General features: G+C 32.4%; 1 protein-coding gene across 5 annotated transcripts in view; it reads right to left on the bottom strand.

Annotated features, from left to right (window-relative positions):
* Window positions 1-7,687: 7,687 nt before the first annotated feature.
* LOC148237899 (band 4.1-like protein 4A) overlaps window positions 7,688-12,130 on the bottom strand; it is a 264,159-nt gene continuing 259,716 nt past the window's right edge. Inside the window, exons 16-19 of one of the 5 annotated variants that reach the window (XM_088181479.1) lie at window positions 11,875-12,066; window positions 11,197-11,620; window positions 9,980-10,236; window positions 7,688-9,068 (exon numbers count right to left, since the gene is read on the bottom strand). In XM_088181479.1, the coding sequence (XP_088037605.1) occupies window positions 9,053-9,068; window positions 9,980-10,236; window positions 11,197-11,620; window positions 11,875-12,066 (889 nt within the window). In that variant the 3' untranslated portion in view covers window positions 7,688-9,052. The remainder of the gene's footprint in view (window positions 9,069-9,979; window positions 10,237-11,196; window positions 11,621-11,874; window positions 12,067-12,130) is intronic. The other 4 variants (XM_088181480.1, XM_088181483.1, XM_088181481.1 and 1 more) reach the window with 4 other exon arrangements.

Genomic DNA, 12,130 nt, shown 5'->3' with positions numbered 1-12,130 from the left:
ATAATACACTAATTAATAAAGATACATTAATTAATAATGATACATTAATTAATAAAGATGCATTAATTAATAATGATATATTAATTAAAAATGATGACATATTAATTAATAATGATACATTAATTAATACTGATATATTAAATAATAATGATACAATTATTATTAAAGATATACTGGTTAATAATGATACATTAATGAATAATGATATATTAATTATTGAGGACACATTTATTAATAAAGAAACATTAATTAATAATGACACAATAATTGATAATGATGCATCAATTAATAAAGATACATTTATTAATAATGATACATTGATAAATAATGATACATTAATTAATAATGAGACAACTATTATCAACCATACATTGAGTAATAATGAAACTTTAATTAATTATGATTCAATATGTAATGTTGATAAAAAAATAGAAAATGATGCATTAATTAATGCTGATTCGTTAATTAATGATAATAAATTAATTAATAATGATATATTAATTAATAATCATACATTGAATAAAACTGATACATTAATTAATGATGGTAAAATAATTAATAATGATACATTAATAAATAATCATACATTGAATAAAAATGATATATTAAATAATGATGATAAATTAATTGATGATGAAATTATTAATACTGATACATTAATTAATAATGTGGTAAATAATGAGATACCTGATTATTTTGAAAGTAATGACACAAATAATGAGATTATATATATATTTCCAATTGAAGTTTCTAATTTTCCGAAAAACTTCAAATATCTATATAAATGTCCAATATGTTCTATTGAACTACGTGGAAATATTTCAGAAGTACGTCGTCTAAGAACAGTACATTTTCAAAAGTCAGGTAATAAATTGTTTACATGCGAAAAATGTTTTCAAATAAACGTGAATCAATGTGCTTTTGAAGTACACTTAAAGCAGCATGCTAACGAAGGAATTTACATTTGTTCTAAATGTGGTATCGAAACCACAACTAAAGCCCAAATCCAACTACATATAAAAATGTGCGTTTATTACTTTCAAACTCAACACAACAAATGTTTTATAGATGGGTGCAGTAAATTCTTTCGAAATGAGTTGTTCAATAGTCACTTTATCGATAAACATACAAACGAGGTATTTAAATGTCAAAATTGCACATACTCATCTGCGTCGTTTCACACGCTAAATGGGCATTTAAAAAAATGTAAAAATAAAAGGTTGACTAATAGTAAACTGCAGTATTTACAGTGTCACGCTTGCAAAGAATCTGTTGCTAAAAACTTGATGGTAATTCACATAAGAGAACACATTAAAAGTTCGATAAATTCGGGTAGTTATTTCGTGTGTCCAAGTTGCCAGACTTATTATACAACGCTGACATTGTTGAAAGATCATATTGTCGCTTGCGAACAGTATTGGATAAACGATAGATTAAACGAAACAAAAAATAGAGAATCTGTTGGTTCGAGTCCGGAGATTGAGAAGGATGTTTTAAAATTCAATAATGATTTAAATGCTTGGAATGTATTGAAAGCTAAATTAAAATCAGAAAATACAGAAAAAAAGACAGCTGACGATGAACACATAAAGAAACAAGAAAAGTCGCTCATGAAAGAAAGTAATGTTGCAGCAGTTAATTCCACCAAATACAGTTGTGATGAATGTCCATATGTGTGTGAATATACTGAATCTTTTGCAAAACACATCAATTGCCAAAAACTGTATTATCAATATCAATGTGCGAATTGCCATATGTGTTATTGTACCAAGAGTGCATTTGAGTACCATTTGGTAAAAGAACATAATATATCCAATATTGAAGATTACATAATGAAAAATAAGTGCCACTTTCCGATAGAACAAGATGAAGAAGATAAACAATTGTTAATATCGACTTCCGTTGAGAAGACTATAACGAATCCGGTCTTGAATACGAATAATGATGGGAATAATTCACAAATGACTGAAGTGGAAGAAAAGGCTTTAATAAAAAACAAAGATAATATACAAGTTGTTCAAAAAGAAAATAATATAAAAGGTACACGTAATAAGCAAGGCAGCAGAGTCACTACAAAAAAATCCTACTTAGACTCTGGCTCCGAATCTGACTCCGAATTTGATTCCATCTCTATCTCCTCTGACTCGTGTGACTCAAAAACTCTTCCAACTCCACAACACCGACTCCACAGAATAGTACATAATCTAAAGAGAAGAAGGCTACAGCTAATGAATAGTAAAGATTCACTCTTGGAGGATGAAAATGAAGAAGAGGAGTCGATCGACGATGCATCGTACACTTGTGCTGTGTGTTTGTACAATTGTAATATTAAAGAAATTTTTATTAACCACATTTTGTCACATAGATTTCCATCAGCTCCATATCAGTGTATGAAATGTGGGTTTAGTTTTAGAAATAAGTATGCGTTTACTCGCCATTTGTCAAATATACATAAAATATATGATGTGGAAAAATACATAATGAGAAATAAATGTTACACTCCAAAAAAAAGACACTCAAAAAAGAATACCACTGTATAAAAATGTTTCTTTCAAGAATGCTGAATTGAAGGTGACAAAAATAAAGGAAATTATTCGTTGACATCAGAAATTGCAACTGCAAAAGAAAATGTTTTGACGAGATCTGTTCTAAAGAGCTTAAATGTAAAATTATGTTAGAATTTAATGTTTGTGATTATTGTAATCTATGTTAATATACCTTAATTTTATACAAAATAGAGTTACCGAAATTACAATAAAATTAAGTATAGTATATGTAAAACCTAACATTCAAATATTGTTTTACTCTTCCAACCTTCATCCAAATGGTCATTTCCGAAATATCAAACTTTTGAAACCATCATTTCCAGAAATTACAACATTCTACGGATGTAACGAGAATACTTATAAGTAACATACGTGAATAAGAACGACGGTTGATATGTGCGGCTTAACAAAACTATAATGAGTAATGTGCCACCAACGAAAGTTAACTGAGAAAGTATAGCTACACACGTGCCGAATGGAATCGCCAGGCGCCGGGCCGGCGCCAGTTTGCAAACCCTTTTCCCCAACTTCCGTCAACTGATGCCAGTCTGTGCTGAGTGTGAACACTGAACACTACTCAACTATAGATCGTAAACGGGTTATTGCAATGTGGCTTCAGTACCAGCGGCGTCGCTGACGCCAGTAAAAAAGCAGAGAGTATATTGCGTGCACCCTATCGTTCAGAAAAGACTCGTTGTGGGGGCCTTTTACACTTTGTTCGGAGAATTACTCGAACATGAAAAGAAATTCTTCAACTATTTTCACATGACCATCCCTGTACGGCAAATTAAAGGACGTTCTACACCATCAGGCACTGTAATGAGGGATTGTATTCAACCTATGCAGATGTAAGTAGTAGCAATAAGGTAAGCGAAACAAGATTTTATTTTATATTTAGAGAAATAAAGATACAAGTAACGAGAACTTATTATAAGTATATGAAAATAGAACGTAGTAAAATGAAATAATTAAGAATCTAATATGTCTTCAGGAGAAAAAACATTGTCCTCCAAACGATGCATATTACTGGCTTGTAGAATTTGCTTGCAATTCTGTAAAATATTGCTTAGTCCCTAGCTGCCCCTGTGATGCATAATATTGGCCATCAGTTACTGTCTGCAGTTGCGATGTTGACTTAGTAAACTTTTGATTAGTCCCTGACTGGTCTATTGATGTATAATATGGACTATTATTTACTGTCTCAAGTTTTAATGTTATCTGAGTAAACTGTCGATTACTTGGATGACCTTGCTTTGTAGATGACTATGATCTATAATGCTGTGGTGCATATTTGTTCCCTGGCGGCATAGGCACAATATCGTTTCTTGATTTTTTCATTTTGGAAATTAGTTCAAGGATGCCAATTTGTAATTAAAGAATCTCATCTTCATCGAAAGAACCCAAGGATGGAATGTCAATTTAAAATTTAGAACGATATATGTCGATTTTTTACCTCGGGGCTCTCCAACGCCTGTAGCATCTTCTCTCCAGCGGGGTCAATTCCATTTTTTGTAGTTTTAGGAAGATTAAAATAGCATGTTTTTTTTTAAGCAAGTCTCGTTTTCTTCAGGTTGATCATCAGTCAAATAAATCACGTCAGTAAGACTGTCATCAGTTGGCCGCTCTTCGGTAACTTTGCGCAGAAATTGCAGCTGATCACTATAAATATACTTTTTTAGGTGCGATGCGCTACGCAGGATTTTGTTGCTTCTTTGCTTTCATGTACGAGTCGCGAATGTTAGCCCATCTCTTCATAACTTCTTAACCTGTAACATATTTTTGTTTGTTTTATATTTCTTGGGAGTGGCTGTATGTTCATTGATTTACACTACACCTATGGAATCGGCCTATCAACAATAAGTAATATAGTCAGAGATGTGTGCATAGCTATTTGGAGTGTATTAAGATTGAAATGCCTACTCGTACCATCAAAGAAAAAGTGGGAAGATATTGCTTCATCTTTCAAAAAAAAGCAAATTTTCCTCATTGTTTAGGAGCAGTTGATGGAAAGCACATTAAAATAGTAAATCTAATTGGATCGATGTATTATAGTTACAAAGGGTACTCTACCGTTGTATTAATAACTTTATGCTTTATTTATGTGAATATTGGAAGTTATGGAAAGGTTGCGACTGTGGAAATCAATCGTAAGTGACCAACTACATTTACCGGAAGCAATATTTCTCCCAGGTATAACACAAAATATAAAATACCATATTGCCATGTCAGTGATGAAGCATTCGCCCAATAAATTTAAAACCAGATTTTGCTGTAGAAATAGCGTTGATATTGCCAAGTTAAAATATTTTAATAAATAATAACTACTCTGTAAACTTTTTTTTTATTTCCTAGTTCATATCTTTGAATTTAGGATTAACGGCTTCACATAAGTCCTTCCACGAATTTCGCGTCAGGATTTTATTTTTGTATGTATCAATAGTTTTCTCCCACAGGATGGGGCGAGATTCTACTAATATAATTAAAACTTCGAGGTCTATTTCTTCCTCCATTGCCTAAACCAGTGATTCCCAAAGTGGTCTATATCGACCCCCAGGGGTCTATGATAACCTGCAAGGGGTCTACGTCAGCGAAAAAAAATTTGGGGATCCATGAAATAAAAATGGGGGTCCACTGAAGTGGATCTCAACAACCACTGATAGTACCTATCTTCTTACATTATAATCTTATAAAATAAAGATATATACATTATTTATAAAAGTACCTATGAAGTAAAAAATTTATTATATATGTTTATAAAATTGTGTACGTTGTAGGATGTAGGCATTCGCTTTGTGGTCGCAATACATTTTGAACTTGTAAAAACCTGCACATATACCACTGTGATTCTCAAAGTGGTCTATATCGACCCCTAGGGGTCGACGACGACCTGCAAGGGGTCCATGTCAGTGAAAAATAAAATTGGAGATCCATGAGATGTAAATGTGGGTGACTTTATTTTTGGCTTTCAATGAATGGAATAATCACATACACAGATAGTAGAAATTTTTCAAAGTGAGTAGCACAATAACAGCTGTCAAAAACACATTTGAAGTTGATGAATTTGCAAAAAATCAATATCAAGCAAGCAGGGGGTCTACCCAAAACCGAAAAACATGGCAAGTGGTCTACGAGACAAAAAAGTTTAGGGACCTCTGGCCTAAACACAAGGAATAAATTTAATAATGTTATTACAAGATCACAATCACTTTCAACGGCTGACTGCCGGCCCGGCTCGTATGTGAGCTTCAGTATAATTCATATTCCACCACACTGCCCGAATAGCTGTAGTGAACGCGGCTGGCGACAATCCGGCCGACCCGGTGCCGGGCGATTCCATCCGGCATTTGTGTAGCTACACTAGGGTGATTAGGTAAAACTGATTGTAATGTGTTAACAGGTAAAATTGTAAACAAGCCAAAGCCATATGAATCCAAAGTATTATGTAGTTAGGTTTAGATATAAGTGCAGGGGTGGTTCATCCTACGGGGCATGGCACTAACTAGTTTTGTTATTATCGAATTAAATATTTAAATGAACAATATGTTTGTTTTTGTGTGTATAAAGCTGGCCCATGTTTAGTAGGCTTACTTGTGCCGTTCCAGGTTGTCAATCCAATTGCCTTTATAAGAAGTTGCAGGGCGAGGTTACACGGGCCATCAGCATTAATATAATTCTCAAATCAACAATTTGAAACAAATTCACGAATACGCTGAAGGTTTACAAAAGTTTACATATTTATTTGCAAGGTAATATCATATAATGGTACGCTTAGAAAAATTATATGTATATAAGATAATTAATCACAAACAGTGGTGGCTAGTGACAACAGAAACAGGTGGAGCCAGGAGCAAAAATAAATATTTTTATTTTTTTTCAAACTAAACATTACACGTATTGTGCATATAGTGGCAAATCATATATATAAATTTTTAATAAAGACAGATACTGAAAACACAAAGATACAGACAAGATTAAGGCCGGTTTCACACGTGCCGGATGGATTCACCCGGCACCGGGCCGGCGCCGTGTAGTGGGGATGGTGTTGTATGGGCTACCTACCATTTCAGACGTGCCGGACGAATTCATCCGGCGCCGGCTCGACGCTGCCCATACAACACCACCCCCACTACACAGCGCTGGCCCGGTGCCGGGAAAATCCATCCGGCACGTGTGAAACCGGCATATGAGAATAAATAACGTATAAACCTAGCAAAAATTAAGACAAAAATAATAATAAATACTATAACTCTTTAGTCAATATGAAATTTATGTGAGAAATGCTACCATTTATAATTTAATTAAAGTCATTTTATTATTTTCAAACTATTTTTCTATGCAATGATAGAAATTATAATAATATATGCATTAAAAATATTTTAGACCACTGAAACACTGCCTGGGATAGCTTCAAACTTATTATTTATTCCTTATAATTGATTTTATTCATCCTGTTATTACAAATTTATTTCATTACTTGCCTATACACAATAATTTTAGTCTCTTGTCTTCACCTATTGCAGTAGCATGTAATCAGTCGTTAGTACGTCGCTGTTTACCTTAAATTTAATTGAACTTTAAAAATAGCCTAGTTGACATAAAAATGCCAGCCAAAATGACATGTGCAAATGTGACGTTGCTATTGTTCACCGTTTGGTAGTTCGTGTGATCGACAGATAGACAAATACATGTATTTTCTATTTTTAGTAGCATAGATTCTGTTCTTTGTTTCATATGATGTTAAGTTTTAAACCTGAATGGAAAGATTTATTTCATTTATGTAATAAAAAATATCTGTCAAATAAATTAATCCATAAATAAAATCTTTTTTGTTAAAATTTTCCAAGACTGGGTTTCTTCCTTCCTCTTTAGTTTTAGTAATTTGTCTATTTAAAAGTCAGCGTACTGAACAAATTTAATAAATATATGAATACATAATTAATGTCCAGCTGAGTGTCTCTTATTAGAAAATGTTTAAAATCACTACATATATAATATTTTTAACACTATTTATTATGTAACATTGATCACAGTGTCCTCCCTGGGCATGCAGTATTCCAAAATTACCTCTCGTTCATCTCAAAGAAAAATCAGCATAACTTTTTTCACAGATGGTTGTGTGTAGAATTAATTAAAACTACATATCCGATTGATATATTTATTGAGATTAAGGATTTTTCCAAATATGTATACGTAAATACACAATATAATACATTCAGTTGGTGAAAAAATACACAAAGTATAAAAAATTGACAACCTATTAAATTGACTCGAGTTATACACACTAAGAAAATGTTTTTTCTTATCTATGACCACATCTATCTGAATTCTACTTGCAGCACAGCCAGGTATCAATCAATATATACCCGAGATATCGAAAATTAACATCAGTCTAATACATTTTTGTAATATAAGGCCATTTTAAATGTTATCGTTCCAAGAGCCATTAGTCAAATATATCAAAGGGTCACTTATGTTTTAATAACGTTAACAATATTAAGAACAATTAAGACAATTTACTTATCGTAATTTTGGTATTTTATATTAGTTCTTTATCTTATATAAATATAATAAAAAATTACGCAATGTAAATCTATTGTCTATGTGGATTTTATTTAGAAAAATATTTTTTTACACAAGCTTATTTTGGTTTTTTCGCTCACCGAAAAATGTGACTTCTTCAGAGAAATAAAGAGTAATATTATCAAAGACATTAATTTTCTTATAAATATAATAATAAATATGCACGTCAATCTTTTTTAAATGGGATTATTAAATATTAAAACACATTTTACGCATATATTTGGACATATAAATTAATTACACATATGTTATGTATGTATTATATAATTTTAATGATAATAAAATAATGTCATAAATATATGTCTAAATAAAATTGTACAGTTTTAAGCTAGAAATAATACAATATCAATTAAATTATGCTAGATTGATTTTAATATTTAAATATGAAAGTTGATATTATTTATAGAAAAATTCACCATTTCAATCACAGAAGAAATATAATGTATATTAAAAAAGACGAAAATTGATTGCTATACTCCGTCCATTAAGCAACTATGGCATACCCAATACAATTTCAACTATATCAATGTTTTACTGATAATATTATCATACAAACATTTTTGCATTGTAAATGGCAATAAATAAATTTTGAGAATTGCTCATTTACACCAAATTGAAATATATCCAGCAAATTGTAAATCAAAATTAGTCATTTCGTTTCATAAAATTAGCCATTTCGTTTCACTAACAAATTTTGATAAAAGAAATACATATGCACATCAGACAGAGTATAAAAGTAACCATTTTAATATATGCATAACTTTCTTTTTGAAAGTGAGCCAATAATATGTAAAAATATATATTCATAATAAGTTTATATTATAGTTCGGTGCTCATTTCTCCTTGTTCTGATGTTCTCATGAATGTAGGCATTTTTATTCCGTTGCGCAGTCCATTTGTGTGATTATCCGGTCTTCCGTTATCGTTTAGTTTCCCTGAAGCCTGTACACATAAATATTTAAATCTTACAAGGCTATCAAATGATGAATATAAAAATATATTGACATTATTATAACGACGTAATCTTAATTAGAGGGATGATAAGTGATGGAAAAATGGGAGTGGGAAGGTAGTTTATTAAAAGCGAATAAGAAGCGAAAGCTTTCGAATTTTATTAATTTGTCTACTGTTCGATATTAATAGTTATTTTAATTGTATAAATTATTTGAATAAGTGTTCTAATGTAAACCAATCACCAAGATTTTATGTGCGTATGAACATGTGATTATGTGTTTTATACAATAAATATTATAACATACCCCATGGTGACTTATACAGAATGTTTCCAAAGTGACTATTTCGTAAAATTATTACTTATAACGTTGCCACCATCAAATGTGAGTTCAAGGTGTTCACTTATTTTGCAAAGCACATAAAAGTTCACGAATAGCTTTATCTGTTTTATGATACATTCATTTTTATAGTTTTTAATATTCCTAGAAGGTATATGAATTCGTAAAGCAGTGCTTATTATGTAATACGAATAGCAATAATAGTTTTTTTAAATATATTTCATTTCAATGTATTTAATAGTCACTCAAGAAAAAACTGTTATTATTATAATCTAATATAATAAAAGATCAATTGACTACCTTCATTTTGTCAGTTAAAGAGCAATTAAAATTTTATGGGTCAGAGTTCTTTCAGACTCTATTTATTATATAGTAAATTTCTCTAATTTATAAATTGAATGATAATCATGGTATCAACGTAGGATTTCATCGATTAACTTTATAAATGTCAACAATATTGTATATATTTCTTTGATCGCTTCCTCAATGTTTGTCAATGAAAAATAAATCAAGGACAGTAGTGTTTTTTTTTCATAAAAATCAACATATTTATATACTTACTGAGTACTTTCAATTAACGGTTTAAGGATGATATGGAGGCTGTTATCTGTCGTCGAGCCAGCGTGTCTTTTCACGTTGGCGTTGTTGTCCATTTGTCTGGTGAGCGTCGAGGAGTGAGCTGTTGAACTGCTTCTATTCGAGCTCTTATAATAATCGCTACAGTGGATGCTATTGCTTCTTAGACTACCACCGTTTTGTCGATGATTTCCAGTGACAAAAATTCCAGAGTCTATAAAGTTGTTGTTGGACGCATGTCTCTGTTCACATTATATTTACATAATCAACAATAATTAAAATCATACATACATGATATTGAACATATTATATTAAAATAATACATGAATATGAAATATTATGAAAATAAACTACTCCGTAACCTTTGATAATCAAATCTGATCAATACTAAAAGAAAGGTATAAAAATAAAGGCAACGTCTTAGAAAAAAGCCACTATATTGTTCTGTAAATTGACAGCATTGGTAGCACGAGTCAAGGATGTAATATGAAGACATTAGCAGTACCTTGTAATGACTGCCATCCTTTCAATATGTACCAAAGTGAAGCGTTGCATTTGTTTTTAGAGTAGTAAACAGATTAAACCCATTAGATATGGTGATGCACGTCTGTCCCTCCAGTAAGTGTACAAATGGATTAGAAAGTTCCATTACAGCTTGAGTTCTGTGTCACTTTTCTCGAATAAGGCTGGCACACTAACTAGTGACAGAGTTTACAGGGTAGGAACATTGCTTATTATCAGTGAACGCATTCATTTGTCACTGAAAGCAGCACTGAAATGACATTAAAAAAATTTGTTAAATCAAGAAGTAACCAACAATTGTGAGTCCTTCCTGTAAATTTGTAAATTAAGGTATTTACCAATTTACAATTGAAACTATCAGCTACGCAATTTTAAAATAATGGAAATTTTGCTTTAAGTACAATAATATATGAAGTGTATGTAAGGTGCAGACCGCTTGTCCCTATGTTCCAATAAATAGGGAGAGAAAAGACTTATTTTTAATTATAGGAAGAGGTTGCTTAGTAGATATTGACAAGTGACGTTGTTGCCTTTGTTTTTATATCTTTTGTATTACACCGGAACCGTTCTCTAAGCACTACTGCTTAGTAGCGTTTTAATCTTGTTATTCCAAAACTACTTCACTAAATACTTGACGATTAAAATTAAAGTGCATAAAGGCAAGAAGGAAGCCCACTCACATTGAAAGCATACGTTGCGTCACTACGTACATAGTAGAGAGGCCCTCTGTGCTTGTTGAGGGTGGCACGTCCTTCGGATTGCACACTCGCCAGGGAACGAAGGCTCCCCCCGGCGCGTCCTCGGCCCAATCGGGCGTTTCCACGAGGTTCCGCTCCCGCAACCCAATCGCCGGGCGAACCGTATTTGTAAGCTAGTCCCGATGTGTTAGAAGGTTGTACATAGTGCTTATTTACAGCCGGATTTATAGGCGGCTTTTGCCGTGTGAGACTTAGCGACGCTAGGTCAGCAGAGAGGGAGTGTGGCGTTAGACAGTGGGGAGCCATGGAGTATGGAATGATGGGACGGAGGCTACTCACAGAAGGGGTATTTGTTTGATGAGGTCGTGTACCGCCTGACGTGGGACACTTGGCGCTGTCGCTCGATCTGAAATACACATTGTATTGAGTTAGATACAATTAAAAAATAATGCAATAAACATATGAAAACTGAAGCCATAAGCGACAAAAGAGCATAAGTCTTGGAAAGCTTTTTAGATATTTGCAAGAATGTGAGTGATTTTGATTTATTGAAATGGATTCACATAAAAAAATCCTCTGTTACTCCCCAAGAAAGCGCTCCAAATAAGTGGATTTATGCTCTTTTTCCGCATATTGGGTGGAATTATTTACTTTACAAACCTTTCAGATGAATAAGCATAGTCCTGATCAGCGCCAAGGCCCGAATCTGTATGTTCATGTGAAACACGAGCGCTCGATATCAATTCTCCACTAGAGCTATTACTAGCGCTTGTGATTGCTTGGCGAGGTATTCCACTGGGATCTCCGTTCACGGTCCCCGTCATGTCTTTCACAGTAGAATCTTTACTGCGTCTGAAATATTAATGTTGTATGTTGTAAATGATGCAGTGAGAAATTGTTAATATACAAGAGATTG

Source organism: Plectrocnemia conspersa, unplaced genomic scaffold (assembly GCF_051122295.1).
Source record: "Plectrocnemia conspersa isolate PC_06_02 unplaced genomic scaffold, ASM5112229v1 ptg000002l, whole genome shotgun sequence".
Lineage (NCBI taxonomy): Eukaryota > Metazoa > Arthropoda > Insecta > Trichoptera > Polycentropodidae > Plectrocnemia > Plectrocnemia conspersa.
Note: the sequence above shows the minus strand (reverse complement) of the source record. Positions and strands in the feature narration are given on the sequence as shown.